The sequence below is a fragment of the Myxine glutinosa genome, chromosome 4 (genome assembly GCF_964187855.1).
Source record: "Myxine glutinosa chromosome 4, kmMyxGlut1.1, whole genome shotgun sequence".
NCBI lineage: Eukaryota > Metazoa > Chordata > Myxini > Myxiniformes > Myxinidae > Myxine > Myxine glutinosa.
The window spans coordinates 78,480,698-78,501,177 of record NC_136264.1 but is presented as its reverse complement, the minus strand read 5'-3'; the positions used below and the strand labels follow the sequence as shown (position 1 = coordinate 78,501,177).

The 20,480-nt window shown below is 39.5% G+C and overlaps 1 protein-coding gene across 1 annotated transcript; it reads left to right on the top strand.

Moving 5' to 3' along the window:
• Positions 1-18,958: 18,958 nt before the first annotated feature.
• On the top strand, positions 18,959-19,486 carry LOC137426178 (histone H4). Its single transcript, XM_068114868.2, has one exon. The coding sequence runs from the start codon at positions 18,959-18,961 to the stop codon at positions 19,268-19,270; it is 312 nt and encodes a 103-aa protein (XP_067970969.1). The 3' UTR covers positions 19,271-19,486.
• Positions 19,487-20,480: the final 994 nt, after the last annotated feature.

The window sequence follows — 20,480 nt, the reverse complement described above, 5'->3', positions numbered from 1 at the left end:
CTGATACTCCATGTCACGTTCCTTTAACTCCCTTTCGGCTTTCCTTTCCTCTGCTCTTTCCTTTGCTCTTCTTTCTTCTTCCGCTCTCCTTTCCTCTGTTCTTCTCTCCTCGCGTTCTCGTTCCTGTTGTACTCTTCTTTCCTCGAGTTCCCTTGTAGTTCTCCTTTCCTCTGCTCTTTCCTCTGCTTTTAACCTTTCCTGGCTCTGCAGTTGCATCTCCATTTTCCGGAGCTCCACAATTTCTTTTTCCTCAGGTAGCCAATCCAAGGCTACCTCTGTCCATGTTCCCTGTCCCACCAGAGATTCTACCACCAATGTCTGCATCTCTGCTTTCTTCATATTAACTCGGACCTCCAAGTTAAAATGTCTGGCCAATATCAAGAGTTCCGATTTTTTTAACGCTTGTAACTGTGCCTCATTAGGGGACACCGCAAACTGTTCTGCGTCAGACACCATAGTGACTATCAGTTAGCACCTGTTAACCTTCACACAAAAATTTCCAAAATTTTGGAAATATTTGGGAATGTTAGAAAAATTCCAAGTTTGGGAAATTTGGGAATGCTAGGGAATTCTATCCCGGACGAATGTTATCAGGGAATTTAATCCCGGACGAGGATCCCAATTTCGAGCCCCCGAGCCAATTGGACGAGCCCCCAATTTTTGTTACGTGCTCCTCCCCGACCCCCTGGTCACAGTGTACCTCCGAGCCCCGAGAGGAGTCACGGCAGAAAAATGTGTTATTCTGTGTGTCAAAGATCAACGGAGAAGCCACCCCAATTGTTACTCACAAACAAATACTGTATTAAGATCACACAAGAATAACAGGACAACAACAATAGTATTCAAAAGTACAATCACAATTAATTATTTAATTATTCCATTAATGCCTTTTTTTTTTTTTTAAGTTACAGATTCTGATGAAATGGTGGTGGTTTATGTGTTCTCTGACCGAATTGATTAATAATTTAATTTTTTATTATTATTATTTATTATCTTGCCAAAACGAAGTTTTTGCAAGATGTATCAGTCAGCTTGTATGTTTGTTTGTTTGTTTGTTTGTTTTTTTGTTTGTTTTTTTGTTTGTGGTTAATCTTTTTTTTTTAAATCTTGCCAAAACGAAGTTTTTGCAAGATGTATCAGTCAGCTTGTATGTTTGTTTGTTTGTTTGTTTGTTTTTTTGTTTGTTTTTTTGTTTGTGGTTAATCATTTTTTTTTCACGTTTAGATCACTCTGTAGACCACAGTTATTATTGGAAACTCCTGTAACTTCGCATATCAGAGTCCTATAGAGATACCCTTCAGCACACAAAATTTTGAAGGTCAAGGTCAAAGGTCAAGGTCACTTTGCGGTCAATCATGGAGGTCAACGAAACCCTTATTTTTTGAGTAACTTTGATCGGATCGTCTCCAAACTTCATGGGAATCTAGTATATGGTCCGGCGCTCAGCTGATTAGTTTTTGGTGGCGATCGGCCTTGACCTTCATGGTTAGCGCTGGAGGTCGAAAATTATTGACCCCAAGGTCAAATTACGAAACCCTTATTTTTTGAGTAACTTTGATCTTATGATCTCCAAACTTGGTGGGTATATAGGGTGTGGTATGGCGCTCAGTTGATTAGTTTTTGGTGTCGATCGGCCTTGACCTTCAAGGTCATTTTGAAGGTCATTCAATTTTGACCAAAAGGTAAAATTTTCAAGTTTCAGTTACCATATCGAGTAGTACCTCAAATTGAAGCCCTTGTTGAGTGCTTTCCAAACATATAACTAGTTTGACAATGTGACGTCATTTGACGGCGTTATGACGAAAAAACTGCACTTTTCATGTATATTGTATTGCTTTAGTTCGCATTGTTTAGGTCACTCTGTAGAGCACAGTTCCCTTTGGAAACTCTTGTAAGTTCGCATATCAGAGTCTTTTAGAGATACCCTTTAGCACACAAAATTATGAAGGTCAAGGTCAAAGGTCAAGGTCACTTTGCGGCCAATCATGGAGGTCGACGAAACACTAATTGTTTGAGTAACTTTGATCGGATCGTCTCCAAACTTCATGGGAATCTAGTATATGGTCCGGCGCTCAGCTGATTAGTTTTTGGTGGCGATCGGCCTTGACCTTCATGGTTAGCGCTGGAGGTCGAAAATTATTGACCCCAAGGTCAAATTTTGAAATCGTAGGTACCATATCGAGTAATACCTCATATGAATGCCCTTGATGAGTGCTTCCCAGATCTGTAAACAGTTTGACGCTATGACGTCATTTGATGACGTCATGACGAAAAAACGGAATTTTCATGAAAAAATTATTTCCTCAGTTCTCATCAAAATCTTTCAATATTTCATGTGCGTTGGTCATGAAGACATACTATTCACCATACGAAATTATTAAGGTCAAGGTCAAATGGCAAGATACGGTTCACCCTGTGGGTGACATATGTTCTTTATTTTCATTATTAATCTTTTTTTTTTTTTTCTTCTTTTTTGGCCAATATCTCAGGCACCTTTTGAGCTCGGAAGCTAATATTTGGACTTGAGTGACCAAGTGATGTGGCTATCAAGCATATTTTTGATTTATTGATTGATAAATTAATCAATTAATCGATTAATTATTTAATTATTCAATTAATTACCAAAAAAAAACAAATCAGTTACAGATTTTGATGAAGTGGTGGTGGTTTATGTGTTCTGTGCCCGAATTGATTAATAATTTTATTTTAAATGATTTTTATTTATTTATTATCTTGCCAAAACGAAGTTTTTGCAAGATGTATCAGTCAGCTTGTATGTTTGTTTTTTTGTTTTTTTGTTTGTGGTTAATCATTTTTTTTTCATGTTTAGATCACTCTGTAGACCACAGTTATTATTGGAAACTCCTGTAACTTCGCATATCAGAGTCCTATAGAGATACCCTTCAGCACACAAAATTTTGAAGGTCAAGGTCAAAGGTCAAGGTCACTTTGCGGTCAATCATGGAGGTCAACGAAACCCTTATTTTTTGAGTAACTTTGATCGGATCGTCTCCAAACTTCATGGGAATCTAGTATATGGTCCGGCGCTCAGCTGATTAGTTTTTGGTGGCGATCGGCCTTGACCTTCATGGTTAGCGCTGGAGGTCGAAAATTATTGACCCCAAGGTCAAATTTTGAAATCGTAGGTACCATATCGAGTAATACCTCATATGAATGCCCTTGATGAGTGCTTCCCAGATCTGTAAACAGTTTGACGCTATGACGTCATTTGATGACGTCATGACGAAAAAACGGAATTTTCATGAAAAAATTATTTCCTCAGTTCTCATCAAAATCTTTCAATATTTCATGTGCGTTGGTCATGAAGACATACTATTCACCATACGAAATTATTAAGGTCAAGGTCAAAGGTCAAGGTCACTTTGCGGTCAATCATGGAGGTCAATGAAACCCTTATTTTTTGAGTAACTTTGATCTTATGATCTCCAAACTTGGTGGGTATATAGGGTGTGGTATGGCGCTCAGCTGATTAGTTTTTGGTGTCGATCGGCCTTGACCTTCAAGGTCATTTTGAAGGTCATTCAATTTTGACCAAAAGGTAAAATAGACAGATGCAGGGGCAAGATACGGTTCACCCTGTGGGTGACATATGTTCATTTTCATTATTAATCATTTATTTATTTTCTTTCTCATTTGGCCAATATCTCAGGCACCTTTTGAGCTGGGAAGCTAATATTTGGACATGACAGTGACCAAGTGATGTGGCTATCAAGGATATTTTTGATTTATTGATTAATCATTTAATCGATTAATTATTTATTGATTAATCGATTAATTATTTATTGATGAATCAATTGATTATATTTCATTTTTTATTAATGACTTATTTAATTAAATTTCTAAAAGATACATCTTCAGATGAAGCACTAGTGGTTTAGTTATGCTATTAGCCAATTGATTAAGAAAATATTTTGTGATAATCTTTTATTGATTTTAATTATACAATTAATTAATTAAAATTATACAATTAATTAATGATTAATCAATCAATTATTGTGCACCTCTCTCTCCAAATACAGTCTCTATGAGCTGCACTGCGGTATTGCCGGGCACCGGAGGCGCGCCGGCAATGCCGCGCTGCAGGATATTTAATTATTTGGCATTGGGGCGGTGTACTTTGAATGTATTTGTACTTGTTGTACACCGCACCTTTCCTATGCCATCTCCAGGCATTGCAAATCGTCATTGCTGGGCACCGAAGGGGGCTCGCCAGTGACGCATGCTGAAAGGGAGTACTCAGTTTTCACTCTGGTTGTTTTCTTGCTTTCTTTTTTTCTTGCCAAAACGAAGTTTTTGCAAGATGTATTAGTCAGCTTGTATGTTTGTTTTTTTGTTTGTTTTTTTGTTTTTTTGTTTGTGGTTAATCATTTTTTTTCCACGTTTAGATCACTCTGTAGACCACAGTTATTATTGGAAACTCCTGTAACTTCGCATATCAGAGTCCTATAGAGATACCCTTCAGCACACAAAATTTTGAAGGTCAAGGTCAAAGGTCAAGGTCACTTTGTGGTCAATCATGAAGGTCGACGAAACCCTTATTTTTTGAGTAACTTTGATCGGATCGTCTCCAAACTTCATGGGAATCTAGTATATGGTCCGGCGCTCAGCTGATTAGTTTTTGGTGGCGATCGGCCTTGACCTTCATGGTTAGCGCTGGAGGTCGAAAATTATTGACCCCAAGGTCAAATGTTGAAACCCTTATTTTTTGAGTAACTTTGATCGGATCGTCTCCAAACTTCATGGGAATCTAGTATATGGTCCGGCGCTCAGCTGATTAGTTTTTGGTGGCGATCGGCCTTGACCTTCATGGTTAGCGCTGGAGGTCGAAAATTATTGACCCCAAGGTCAAATGTTGAAATCGTAGGTACCATATCTTCGCATATCTTCGCATGTAACTTCGCATATCAGAGTCCTATAGAGATACCCTTCAGCACACAAAATTTTGAAGGTCAAGGTCAAAGGTCAAGGTCACTTTGTGGTCAATCATGGAGGTCGACGAAACCCTTATTTTTTGAGTAACTTTGATCGGATCGTCTCCAAACTTCATGGGAATCTAGTATATGGTCCGACGCTCAGCTGATTAGTTTTTGGTGGCGATCGGCCTTGACCTTCATGGTTAGCGCTGGAGGTCGAAAATTATTGACCCCAAGGTCAAATGTTGAAACCCTTATTTTTTGAGTAACTTTGATCGGATCATCTCCAAACTTCATGGGAATCTAGTATATGGTCCGGCGCTCAGCTGATTAGTTTTTGGTGGCGATCGGCCTTGACCTTCATGGTTAGCGCTGGAGGTCGAAAATTATTGACCCCAAGGTCAAATGTTGAAATCGTAGCTACCATATCGAGTAATACCTCATATGAATGCCCTTGATGAGTGCTTCCCAGATATGTAAACAGTTTGACGCTATGACGTCATTTGATGACGTCATGACGAAAAAACGGAATTTTCATGAAACAATTATTTCCTCAGTTCTCATCAAAATCTTTCAATATCTCGTGGGCAGACATTCCTCAAAGAGTCGCTTCTAGTGGATAGCAGTTCTGTTCACCTCAGTGTGACCTGAAGCAAGTCACTCATGTTCACATTTTGGCAAGATACGGTTCACCCTGTGGGTGACATATGTTTTTTTTTTTCTTGTTATCTTGCCAAAACGAAGTTTTTGCAAGATGTATCAGTCAGCTTGTATGTTTGTTTGTTTGTTTTTTTGTTTTTTTGTTTTTTTGTTTGTGGTTAATCATTTTTTTTTCACGTTTAGATCACTCTGTAGACCACAGTTATTATTGGAAACTCCTGTAACTTCGCATATCAGAGTCCTATAGAGATACCCTTCAGCACACAAAATTTTGAAGGTCAAGGTCAAAGGTCAAGGTCACTTTGCGGTCAATCATGGAGGTCAACGAAACCCTTATTTTTTGAGTAACTTTGATCGGATCGTCTCCAAACTTCATGGGAATCTAGTATATGGTCCGGCGCTCAGCTGATTAGTTTTTGGTGGCGATCGGCCTTGACCTTCATGGTTAGCGCTGGAGGTCGAAAATTATTGACCCCAAGGTCAAATTACGAAACCCTTATTTTTTGAGTAACTTTGATCTTATGATCTCCAAACTTGGTGGGTATATAGGGTGTGGTATGGCGCTCAGTTGATTAGTTTTTGGTGTCGATCGGCCTTGACCTTCAAGGTCATTTTGAAGGTCATTCAATTTTGACCAAAAGGTAAAATTTTCAAGTTTCAGTTACCATATCGAGTAGTACCTCAAATTGAAGCCCTTGTTGAGTGCTTTCCAAACATATAACTAGTTTGACAATGTGACGTCATTTGACGGCGTTATGACGAAAAAACTGCACTTTTCATGTATATTGTATTGCTTTAGTTCGCATTGTTTAGGTCACTCTGTAGAGCACAGTTCCCTTTGGAAACTCTTGTAAGTTCGCATATCAGAGTCTTTTAGAGATACCCTTTAGCACACAAAATTATGAAGGTCAAGGTCAAAGGTCAAGGTCACTTTGCGGCCAATCATGGAGGTCGACGAAACACTAATTGTTTGAGTAACTTTGATCGGATCGTCTCCAAACTTCATGGGAATCTAGTATATGGTCCGGCGCTCAGCTGATTAGTTTTTGGTGGCGATCGGCCTTGACCTTCATGGTTAGCGCTGGAGGTCGAAAATTATTGACCCCAAGGTCAAATTTTGAAATCGTAGGTACCATATCGAGTAATACCTCATATGAATGCCCTTGATGAGTGCTTCCCAGATCTGTAAACAGTTTGACGCTATGACGTCATTTGATGACGTCATGACGAAAAAACGGAATTTTCATGAAAAAATTATTTCCTCAGTTCTCATCAAAATCTTTCAATATTTCATGTGCGTTGGTCATGAAGACATACTATTCACCATACGAAATTATTAAGGTCAAGGTCAAATGGCAAGATACGGTTCACCCTGTGGGTGACATATGTTCTTTATTTTCATTATTAATCTTTTTTTTCTTTTCTTCTTTTTTGGCCAATATCTCAGGCACCTTTTGAGCTCGGAAGCTAATATTTGGACTTGAGTGACCAAGTGATGTGGCTATCAAGCATATTTTTGATTTATTGATTGATAAATTAATCAATTAATCGATTAATTATTTAATTATTCAATTAATTACCAAAAAAAAACAAATCAGTTACAGATTTTGATGAAGTGGTGGTGGTTTATGTGTTCTGTGCCCGAATTGATTAATAATTTTATTTTAAATGATTTTTATTTATTTATTATCTTGCCAAAACGAAGTTTTTGCAAGATGTATCAGTCAGCTTGTATGTTTGTTTTTTTGTTTTTTTGTTTGTGGTTAATCTTTTTTTTTTCACGTTTAGATCACTCTGTAGACCACAGTTATTATTGGAAACTCCTGTAACTTCGCATATCAGAGTCCTATAGAGATACCCTTCAGCACACAAAATTTTGAAGGTCAAGGTCAAAGGTCAAGGTCACTTTGCGGTCAATCATGGAGGTCAACGAAACCCTTATTTTTTGAGTAACTTTGATCGGATCGTCTCCAAACTTCATGGGAATCTAGTATATGGTCCGGCGCTCAGCTGATTAGTTTTTGGTGGCGATCGGCCTTGACCTCCATGGTTGGCGCTGGAGGTCGAAAATTATTGACCCCAAGGTCAAATTTTGAAATCGTAGGTACCATATCGAGTAATACCTCATATGAATGCCCTTGATGAGTGCTTCCCAGATCTGTAAACAGTTTGACGCTATGACGTCATTTGATGACGTCATGACGAAAAAACGGAATTTTCATGAAAAAATTATTTCCTCAGTTCTCATCAAAATCTTTCAATATTTCATGTGCGTTGGTCATGAAGACATACTATTCACCATACGAAATTATTAAGGTCAAGGTCAAAGGTCAAGGTCACTTTGCGGTCAATCATGGAGGTCAATGAAACCCTTATTTTTTGAGTAACTTTGATCTTATGATCTCCAAACTTGGTGGGTATATAGGGTGTGGTATGGCGCTCAGCTGATTAGTTTTTGGTGTCGATCGGCCTTGACCTTCAAGGTCATTTTGAAGGTCATTCAATTTTGACCAAAAGGTAAAATAGACAGATGCAGGGGCAAGATACGGTTCACCCTGTGGGTGACATATGTTCATTTTCATTATTAATCATTTATTTATTTTCTTTCTCATTTGGCCAATATCTCAGGCACCTTTTGAGCTGGGAAGCTAATATTTGGACATGACAGTGACCAAGTGATGTGGCTATCAAGGATATTTTTGATTTATTGATTAATCATTTAATCGATTAATTATTTATTGATTAATCGATTAATTATTTATTGATGAATCAATTGATTATATTTCATTTTTTATTAATGACTTATTTAATTAAATTTCTAAAAGATACATCTTCAGATGAAGCACTAGTGGTTTAGTTATGCTATTAGCCAATTGATTAAGAAAATATTTTGTGATAATCTTTTATTGATTTTAATTATACAATTAATTAATTAAAATTATACAATTAATTAATGATTAATCAATCAATTATTGTGCACCTCTCTCTCCAAATACAGTCTCTATGAGCTGCACTGCGGTATTGCCGGGCACCGGAGGCGCGCCGGCAATGCCGCGCTGCAGGATATTTAATTATTTGGCATTGGGGCGGTGTACTTTGAATGTATTTGTACTTGTTGTACACCGCACCTTTCCTATGCCATCTCCAGGCATTGCAAATCGTCATTGCTGGGCACCGAAGGGGGCTCGGCAGTGACGCATGCTGAAAGGGAGTACTCAGTTTTCACTCTGGTTGTTTGTTTGTTTGTTTTCTTTCTTTCTTTCTTTCTTGTTGGACACCGCACCTTTCCTATGCCATCTCCAGGCATTGCAAATCGTCATTGCTGGGCACCGAAGGGGGCTCGCCAGTGACGCATGCTGAAAGGGAGTACTCAGTTTTCACTCTGGTTGTTTTCTTGCTTTCTTTTTTTCTTGTTATCTTGCCAAAACGAAGTTTTTGCAAGATGTATCAGTCAGCTTGTATGTTTGTTTGTTTGTTTTTTTGTTTTTTATCTTGCCAAAACGAAGTTTTTGCAAGATGTATCAGTCAGCTTGTATGTTTGTTTGTTTGTTTGTTTTTTTGTTTGTGGTTAATCATTTTTTTTTCACGTTTAGATCACTCTGTAGACCACAGTTATTATTGGAAACTCCTGTAACTTCGCATATCAGAGTCCTATAGAGATACCCTTCAGCACACAAAATTTTGAAGGTCAAGGTCAAAGGTCAAGGTCACTTTGCGGTCAATCATGGAGGTCAACGAAACCCTTATTTTTTGAGTAACTTTGATCGGATCGTCTCCAAACTTCATGGGAATCTAGTATATGGTCCGGCGCTCAGCTGATTAGTTTTTGGTGGCGATCGGCCTTGACCTTCATGGTTAGCGCTGGAGGTCGAAAATTATTGACCCCAAGGTCAAATTACGAAACCCTTATTTTTTGAGTAACTTTGATCTTATGATCTCCAAACTTGGTGGGTATATAGGGTGTGGTATGGCGCTCAGTTGATTAGTTTTTGGTGTCGATCGGCCTTGACCTTCAAGGTCATTTTGAAGGTCATTCAATTTTGACCAAAAGGTAAAATTTTCAAGTTTCAGTTACCATATCGAGTAGTACCTCAAATTGAAGCCCTTGTTGAGTGCTTTCCAAACATATAACTAGTTTGACAATGTGACGTCATTTGACGGCGTTATGACGAAAAAACTGCACTTTTCATGTATATTGTATTGCTTTAGTTCGCATTGTTTAGGTCACTCTGTAGAGCACAGTTCCCTTTGGAAACTCTTGTAAGTTCGCATATCAGAGTCTTTTAGAGATACCCTTTAGCACACAAAATTATGAAGGTCAAGGTCAAAGGTCAAGGTCACTTTGCGGCCAATCATGGAGGTCGACGAAACACTAATTTTTTGAGTAACTTTGATCGGATCGTCTCCAAACTTCATGGGAATCTAGTATATGGTCCGGCGCTCAGCTGATTAGTTTTTGGTGGCGATCGGCCTTGACCTTCATGGTTAGCGCTCGAGGTCGAAAATTATTGACCCCAAGGTCAAATTTTGAAATCGTAGGTACCATATCGAGTAATACCTCATATGAATGCCCTTGATGAGTGCTTCCCAGATCTGTAAACAGTTTGACGCTATGACGTCATTTGATGACGTCATGACGAAAAAACGGAATTTTCATGAAAAAATTATTTCCTCAGTTCTCATCAAAATCTTTCAATATTTCATGTGCGTTGGTCATGAAGACATACTATTCACCATACGAAATTATTAAGGTCAAGGTCAAATGGCAAGATACGGTTCACCCTGTGGGTGACATATGTTCATTTGTTTTTTTGTTTGTGGTTAATCATTTTTTTTTCACGTTTAGATCACTCTGTAGACCACAGTTATTATTGGAAACTCCTGTAACTTCGCATATCAGAGTCCTATAGAGATACCCTTCAGCACACAAAATTTTGAAGGTCAAGGTCAAAGGTCAAGGTCACTTTGCGGTCAATCATGGAGGTCAACGAAACCCTTATTTTTTGAGTAACTTTGATCGGATCGTCTCCAAACTTCATGGGAATCTAGTATATGGTCCGGCGCTCAGCTGATTAGTTTTTGGTGGCGATCGGCCTTGACCTTCATGGTTAGCGCTGGAGGTCGAAAATTATTGACCCCAAGGTCAAATTACGAAACCCTTATTTTTTGAGTAACTTTGATCTTATGATCTCCAAACTTGGTGGGTATATAGGGTGTGGTATGGCGCTCAGTTGATTAGTTTTTGGTGTCGATCGGCCTTGACCTTCAAGGTCATTTTGAAGGTCATTCAATTTTGACCAAAAGGTAAAATTTTCAAGTTTCAGTTACCATATCGAGTAGTACCTCAAATTGAAGCCCTTGTTGAGTGCTTTCCAAACATATAACTAGTTTGACAATGTGACGTCATTTGACGGCGTTATGACGAAAAAACTGCACTTTTCATGTATATTGTATTGCTTTAGTTCGCATTGTTTAGGTCACTCTGTAGAGCACAGTTCCCTTTGGAAACTCTTGTAAGTTCGCATATCAGAGTCTTTTAGAGATACCCTTTAGCACACAAAATTATGAAGGTCAAGGTCAAAGGTCAAGGTCACTTTGCGGCCAATCATGGAGGTCGACGAAACACTAATTTTTTGAGTAACTTTGATCGGATCGTCTCCAAACTTCATGGGAATCTAGTATATGGTCCGGCGCTCAGCTGATTAGTTTTTGGTGGCGATCGGCCTTGACCTTCATGGTTAGCGCTGGAGGTCGAAAATTATTGACCCCAAGGTCAAATTTTGAAATCGTAGGTACCATATCGAGTAATACCTCATATGAATGCCCTTGATGAGTGTTTCCCAGATCTGTAAACAGTTTGACGCTATGACGTCATTTGATGACGTCATGACGAAAAAACGGAATTTTCATGAAAAAATTATTTCCTCAGTTCTCATCAAAATCTTTCAATATTTCATGTGCGTTGGTCATGAAGACATACTATTCACCATACGAAATTATTAAGGTCAAGGTCAAATGGCAAGATACGGTTCACCCTGTGGGTGACATATGTTCATTTGTTTGTTTGTTTGTCCGGGCGATATCTCAGCCATCCTTTGAGCTGGGAAGCTAAAATTTCGGCACAATAGTGAGCAAGTCCTTTTTCAAAAACCATATTTTTTGTTTTTTGATTAATCAAATAATTGAGGAGTTATTTAATTATTAGCGATTCATTAAGTACTTATTTAATTAATCAAATTTCCTTTCTCTTCTGACCATTAACTCAGGCACCTTTTGAGTTATGAAGCTGATATTTGGACATGCCAATGACCAGGTGATTTGGCTGCAAAGGCTATTTTTGATTTATTAATTAATCAATTAATCAATTAATCGATTAATTATTTAATTATTTGATTAATGACGATTTTTTTTTAAATTTATTTACAGATTCTGATGAAATGGTGGTGGTTTATGTGTTCTCTGACTGAATTGATTAATAATTTTATTTTTTTATGATTATTTAATTATTCGATGAATAACCTATTTAATTAATTTTTAAAGTTACAGATTCTGATGAAATGATGGTGGTTTATGTGTTCTGTGACCGAATTGATTAATAATTTAATTTTTAAATGATTATTATTTATTTATTTTCATTATTTATCATTGATTTATTTTCTCTCATCTGGGCAATATCTCAAGCACCTTTTGAGCTGGGGAAGCTGATATTTGGAAACGACAGTGACCAAGTGATGTGGCTCTAAAAGATATTTTTTATTTTTTGATTGATCAACTAATTAATTAATTAATTATTTATTTATCAATTAATTAATTTTTTCGATTAATGGCTTTTAAAATTAATTTTCAAAAAGTTGCAGCTTCGGATGAAGCACTGGTGGTTTAGGTATGCTATTAGCCAATTGATTAAGAAAATATTTTATGATCATTTATTTATTTTAATTTCACAATTAATCGATCAATTATTGTACTCCTCTCCCTCCCAATTCCGTCTCCATGTGGCTGCCATATTTACCGCTGCCACCGAAGGTGGATGGAGGTTGTGTTTTTGCCCATGTCTGTCTGTCTGTTTGTCTGTGAACAAGATATCTCAAAAAGTTGTGGATGGAATCGGACGAAATTTGGAGGAGAGGTAGCATATGTGACAAGGACGAAATGATTATAATTTGGTGAAGATCCGGATTTGGATCCGGCTGGTAGTTTTAGAAATCTCGCGGCCGTAGGGGATAGTTTTTCACGGCCAGAAATATCCGAAGTTGAGACGGAATTCACCGAATTAATCAAGAAGTAAATTTTATCAATTTTAATCTCATCCAGAATGTAAATGGTGTCATTTTAGGTCTGAATTTGCGAAATTTTGTGAGCTGACCAATCAGCGATCAGCTTAGGTCAGCCAATCAGCGCCATCGACACGGTTTGATTAACGACAGTCACACATTGCCGTTGAAACGGCGCTATCGTCTGATCTGTCGGCACTGATCTTACTTCAAGCTAACTTCTTCTGATGGAGGAAGCGGCAATGCCCGGAGAGAACCAGTCCTGACAGCGACTGAAGTTAGAAGACTACACACATACTGTGAAAACGTATATTAAGCCCAGTTAAAATTTCTTAAAATAGGCCCTAAGCTAGCACATCGTATAGTTACTTCCTTAAGCTTCTTCTGACATTTATTGTATGTAGGTATTGGGGAGGACTGTCTGCTCTTCTCTTTTACCAAGTCTTACCAGGTACGGTACCTACTACACCTACCTACTACCAACTACCTAACCTACTGATGCCATAGTGATGGGTAAAATAGTGGCAAGAGGCTTTGGCTTCGCCGGCTCATTGCGGCTTTGCAGTCGGGTACTAGTACATGGAATCAAAAATATTTACAGTGGATGAAAACCACAACAACGGAAGTGACGAATCCGTAACACTTATGTACACAGACCAGCAGGTGGGGTGTAACTTTAGGCCTTTGCCAAGGAAGGAGTCCATGTTGCTTGCATCGTGCAGGAGACGTTGAGAAACTTCGTCATTTCTCTGTTATAAAGCTTGCAGAAGGTTTGGGTAGCCTACGTTCGTGAGGTTGGATAGAAAACATGACGTATTCTGTTGACAGATAACGCAGGCATCATAATCTGTCAGATTAGAAAACTGCCTCTTCTGGCCAATTATCATTGGTTGTTCTTCAGTCTCCATTCTGGTGAACAGGCTCGAAAAGTAGACCTGAAAAACAAACCAATTCATTTTACCACTCATTCCCAATGTGGTACTATTCAAGCATTCACCAAAATAGTGTATAAATTGTAGGATTGAGACAAAGGATTTTAGGCTTTAGTCTTCATCATACTTGAAGGTTATAATCCTCATGGGCTTCCGTAGATTTTGAAATACTTTAACAAAAGGGATAAAGTAATGAATTTAGAAGAAACGCTTTATCTATCAAAGTTAATAGATTGTTGTCCTTGATTATGACACAACTGCAATCCTTCTAACCCAGTTTTTAGGGTATTATCAGACACCTGAGAAATGTACAGCTGTGGTTTCATGCATTGAAGTACAGTGTCATGAAAGGTCATGCAATGCCCTAATTATTATATCTTTCTGTACTATTAATTACAAACAATCTTGAAACTACTTACCTCCTAGTGTTTGATAAGTATAAACAACATACTTTGGTTTGTTTTTTTCCTGACAGATGAGGGCTTCTCGGCATGCACCAATCAACTCATTTTCCATGTGACATTTTTTGATTTTCACTTGAAACACATGTTTCCAAGGAAGGAGATTAGCATCTTCAATTACTAAAGAGCCCTTTGTTTTATGAAAGTATGGTGGCCCGTTTGGCTCATTCTTCAAAGACAGTTATGGTGCAGGAAAAGGAATTGCATTTAAATGGTAAACTAGATACTGGTGTAAAGGGGTTAAATAATGGGCTTTGGCATGGGATATTGTATAAAGTATAATAATTAACATCATTCATCCCTCACCTGAATGCATATACGACGTACGAAATACAATTTTTTTATTGCTTTATAAAGTATTTGAATTTCATGCAAAGGGAGAAAAGGGGTTAATATTGTCATACAAAGGGTTAAAAGAGGCATTTAGCACTTCTACATTAATGAAATCATTAAGATACCCTGGTTTGGTTTTCTTCCCTGCTTCAAAATCAACTTTGTAGCATTATTCGAAAAATATCTCAAAATCCCCATTTTTTACCATTTTCTCAAAATTTGAAACAGGAGGGCTTAATACCGTAACGCTAATATATTTGTAAAGTTTCTTGATAATAAAAACTTCCTATATAGTCCCTCTAAAATATGAGTCAGTTTTCTTTTTTAAATCTCTTTGCATTTTTGGATATCAACCCTTTTACGACAAGGGTACCCCCATTTTCACTTCCCCTTCAACCTCGTGACCTTTTGACCTCTGATGACGTCATCGGTGACGTCATCAAAATTTGCATACCACCATTTTGTAGCCTGGCCCAAGACCTTTCTAACAATATCCAACACAATTAGTTTTATTAAGAATAAATATTTTTTAAAAGCATTTTTAGTTCACCTACCCCTAATTTTTGGCTCTAATCAAATCGGGATGCAAGTTCAGATTCGAGCCCATACCGTGAGTTCGCAAGAAGATCGGTCGAGTTAACAAGCCATTTCATGTGAGCAATGTATATACCTACCCAAAAACATATAAGAAAAAAGTATACCATGTTTGACCACCTCCTTCAGAATTTTGGGTCGATGGCTCTCCTACCATAATAATAATAATAATTCATTTATTTTGTATAGCGCTTTTCCAGAAGCCCAAAGGCGCTTTGACAGAGTGGAAAACATAATGCATAACAATACATGAAAACAACAATTGCAAAAAGACAAGAATCAAGAAAACAAACACCATACTGTGACTGAACGTCATGGTGCGAATTGAGTTGTTTTAAGGGTGAAGTCGGATCAGGAATCATACACGCCCACATTTTATCCATCCAATGGCTGAACATCAGGTTGTGTACTCCGCCTCCAAACTCTCTGTGGTCCATATATTTGCATATGAGACAGATTCTTTTGAACTTTGAACTTTGAACTTTGATCTTTTACCTTTTGAACCTTTTGAACCTTTTGAACCTTTTGAACCTTTTGAACCTTGCCGATTTACGCCAAACGTGTCACCATCATGCCCAAAGACATCCAGCTGGCACGATGGCTACGCGGGGAGCGACCTCAAGTCGCTCGTCCAAGGTCTTGTGCACAACTTCCGCACCACACCAGAGCCACAACACCTTTCTTGAAAGTGTGATCGACCATTCACCGAACTCGCCACATGTCACGACCTTTTGTGTGTGTATTGTGTACACGGGTCAGAAAGAGACGCAGAGACGTGTTTTATGAAGCATTTTGTTTTGTTTTTAACAAAGACTGGGAAAAGATAAAGACCCAGAGAATTGATTTGATGAACTCGACAGGGGGTGCTGGGTGGATCGGGACGGGGCTTCAGGATGGTTCTGTGAAATATCGACATGTCTGAATTAGTTGGGCTCATATGTTGACGAGATGCAGGTATACGCATAGTACAGTGTACGGTTTATAAATACTGCGAGCACTCTGTGTTTGGTTTCCGAATGAGCAAACTTAGTGCAAAGGAAGGACGAAGAATCGTGCAATGTACGAGCTTTTCCAGACACGAGGCACTGGGTTTTACAGGTAAACGGGGATGGTCAACGACGTGTGTCAATGTCAAATGGGGCAAGTTTCATTTCTTGGTCGGACATTGTTCCTGTACATTGGGGCACATGGGTCAATTACGAAGTGATCTTAGAAATTAGTAATTTGTTAAATACAAAGTAATAATAGTCGTGATGACACACTTTGAGTGTTGCATATTTAACATTGCGTGTTGAGTCACGTGACTTGCCATTCTTTGGTCATTGTTTGATATAAATAAGTTATGAATGAATATGGAACCATTTTTGTTGGTCTTGTAAATAATTTGAACCTCGTGCTCTTGTTTATAAAGCTCTTTCACAAACCACTTCATCGATTAATGTATATAAAGGTTTTATCTATTATGTCTGCACGAAGTTTTTATGAACCATCGGATCAGCTCCTTTCAGGTGAACGAGGTGGGTGGCTCTGAAAAGAGCCGTTGTGGGTTTTGGGCAAGTGAGACGAGGAGGAACAAGAGGAACTTCACCTCGACTCTCTCGTCTTCCCTCCCTCTCACTTCTTTTTGAGCGTCGCCTTCTTGTTCTTCAACCCCTTGGTTGCAAGCTTGGACTTTGGTTTCGTCGTCTTGATCTTTCCCTTGGTCTTTGGCAGAACCTTCTTCACGTTTTTCTTCACCTTGGCAGGCGACTTACTGAATCGCTTCGAAGAGGTGGCGATAGATCTTTTCGGTTTCTTGGGAGATACCTTCCGCACCACCTTCTTCACTGCTGGCTTTTTGGTCGCTTTCTTTGCCGGTTTAGACTTGATTGTGGTCTTCACAACTTTTCTGGGACTGGTGCTCTTCTTCACTTTCGCACTCTTCTCCTTGTTCAGTTTGAATGAGCCGACAGCGCCCGTTCCCTTGGTCTGCACAAGATTTCCACTTGCAACGAGCCTCTTCACAGCCGAATTGATACGAACGGAATTCCGATAGAGATTGTAGCCATCTGCCCCCAGGGCCTTTTTCAAGGCGACAAGCGACATACCATTTCGCTCCTTACTCGATCCCACCACCTTGATGATCTTTTCCGAAAGGGTGCCGTCAGTCTTCTTCGGGGTTTTGGAAGCGCCAGGTTTATTCTTCCCTCGCTTGACAGACGGGGCCGAAGTTGAAAGTTCTGCCGGAACGGGAGCAGTCTCCGACATTTCGCACCAACAAGAGTATGAGAGGCAACACCAAGTTCCAAAAAGAAGTTCAGCGTTGCACAAATAAAGTGTCACTTCGCCACGTCGCCTGTTATATTGACGGCACGAAGAAGCGGACGTGGTAGAAATCAACGGCAGCGTTCGGGAAACGATTGGGTCGTTCACCGTGTCCGTTTGTGTTTCCTGCGTCACTTTGAGCTTTGTTATTCACATGAACGATAACTCCATGCGCAATGCGAACAATCGTTTCAGGTACAAGGACATCCCGGCAAACGGAGATAAGCATCTTTTCAAATATCTGGACCTTTCGCCGCATTCCACGACCCGACACGGCAGGTGAACGATCTGCTTGGACAGAACATTACTTACTCGAACACGTTCTCGGGCTTCACCCAAGGGGTTTCTGTGCTCAGAATAAGATTTTCACGACTAAAATATCTTCTTTGACCAGACATAAAGCTCACAGAGTTAATGGTGAAATGTGCACCTGTCTGCAGCCACCTTTGCAAGGCAATGAAACAAACAAGAAAAAACTCCTTTTTGGAGGTTCGTGTCAAGGTCATCTTAGCATGGACCATCACAAATGTGAAGATACTTGGTTAGCACTTACCAACAGCACACAGGTGTAAGCAATGGTTGGAAAGTTTTTTTTAAAATCCAAACGCGAATAAAATCGTCGACCCGATTCTTGTGTCGTGCTTCGTGTGATGTTCTGTTTCCATCCAGGTTTTGTAAACGAACCTGTTGTGATATCTCATTTACATTTACTTGACTGGTTCAATTAATCCCCTGTCGTCCAAGAGAGGTGCAAGGGCTTCCATGCAGCATCTTCAAATATCTTCGACGCGTTAATTTAAGCTTTACTTTAACGGTTAAAGTAAAGCTTCGTAATAATAGCGAAAGGTTCTGCTGTTTACTGGTTGAACGTCACGATAATTTATTGTGTTTCAACCTTAATGAAATGACATTGATAATGGACGGTGGTTCATCGAGGTTAATGTCCGCCAAAAAGGGCCGTTTTAGTTTTCTTTAAATCCAAACTGTCGTGAAAATATCGATCCTTCAATTACTTGAGACCTTTGAAGCGTATTTATAACTTCGGGGTCGTTTGCGTTTGTTGTAAATTTTGACAAAGTTCTGCAGTTGTGTTCAGAATGAAATCGCCATATATTATTGCCGAAGTTAAACCTCATTTGACAAGATTCTGTGTTTCTTTGAGAGAAAGCGAAGGGACCCGCAAGAGCGAGTGCAGTTGAACATTGTCAATACCTAAGGAGAACGTGCGCATGCGCAACAAGAGAGGTGAAAAGGAAAAGAGCACACGCGCGGACGTGGTAGAAATCATCAAGGAAGCACGGTTTCACTTCGAGAAAGAAATGTATGAGGCAAAGTGCAAAGGTTAAAGAACAAATAGTCACATCGAGCTCTCCACCAATATAAAGCATCAGTTCAACCACCATACAAATCGAGACGCGAACGTTCGTGGTTTTGCTCATTTGGGTTGAGAATCAAACGGTGGTGTCATGTCTGGACGTGGTAAAGGTGGAAAGGGTCTCGGCAAAGGAGGTGCGAAACGTCATCGCAAGGTACTGCGTGATAACATCCAGGGAATCACAAAGCCTGCTATTCGTCGCCTTGCTCGTCGTGGTGGGGTAAAGCGCATCTCGGGTCTCATCTACGAGGAAACCCGTGGAGTTCTCAAGGTGTTCCTGGAAAATGTGATCCGCGATGCTGTTACCTACACGGAGCACGCCAAGCGAAAGACCGTTACTGCCATGGATGTGGTGTACGCTTTGAAGCGCCAGGGCCGCACACTCTACGGTTTCGGTGGTTAAACATTTTGGGGGTGGTGTTCAACAACAAAACGGCTCTTTTCAGAGCCACCACCTCGTTCATGAAAGAGCTTCAGGCGTCACGCCAATAACTATGTATTGTTTGGTAACAAAAATGCAATGCAGAGAGTGGGGTTTATTTCGCTTTGGTTTTCATGAGATGAAGCTGAAGGGGTCAAATAATACACGTTGTGGTTAAAAATAAAATGGAAAGGTTGCGGTGGGAACTGGTTTTGTTAAGGTTGTGTCGATAACCGAGGGGCAGATTATGTGTAACAAATGTTAATTTTCATCATTGTCCTCGACCATCCACAATTACCAACATTACTTGAGCTGTACTTTAATACTCGCCGAAACCCGTGGAACATCCACGGAAGAGAGGATGTGGTGTATGGATAGAGTTTACCATTATGGATGGCATAGGGGATTTGCTTGTCCGAGTAAGAGTTAGGAAGAAAGATGAGAATGAAGAGTGCGTATATGAACAACGTATTTATTGCAATCTACTTAAATGACAACGCTACGATATACTTTTGAAAATATCACGCACCGTCTCGAAGTCAATGCCATCCTTTTATCTCTTCGTATACAACTCACTGATTTCTACCTTATCGTGAACAGGGTAAAGCCTACTTTGATAATCATGAACGGTAGCAGATGCAGGAGTTGGTGAAACGAAAGGGGGGGGGTGGGGGGGCTGATCATGACCTACCCGACGCCACATGGCCTACGCCATTTCATTTGTTGAGATCATGGCCACAACGGAAACACAACTGGATAGGTAGGGCCTAAGCCTACGCCTACGTTTCGTCACTCGGTGAAGTACACTTTGTTTTAAGCTTTCAGAAGCTGACGCCTTGTTATTTATTGCTTTATATGATACTGATGGGCTGCTGATCAGTTTCACTTCGTCGTAATCACAGTATATGGAATAAATTATGGTAAACCCACCTGATGAGGTTAGCGTACACCGCGATCGATGACACCAGCACAAATGGCGGAATGCATGCTCTGGATTGTCCACTTAGTGGACGGCTTTCTGTCGCCTTCAACTGTCCAATCAGCGGACGGCTTGCTGCGCCTTCACCCAGCAGACGCCAATACGATGGCGTCGTAAGATGGCGTCGTATCGGCCGTTAATCGGATGCTTTTGGGTCCCAATGTCGGCTAATTCAGATTTTTCGAGTATGGCTGTACGTGATAAACAAAGAGC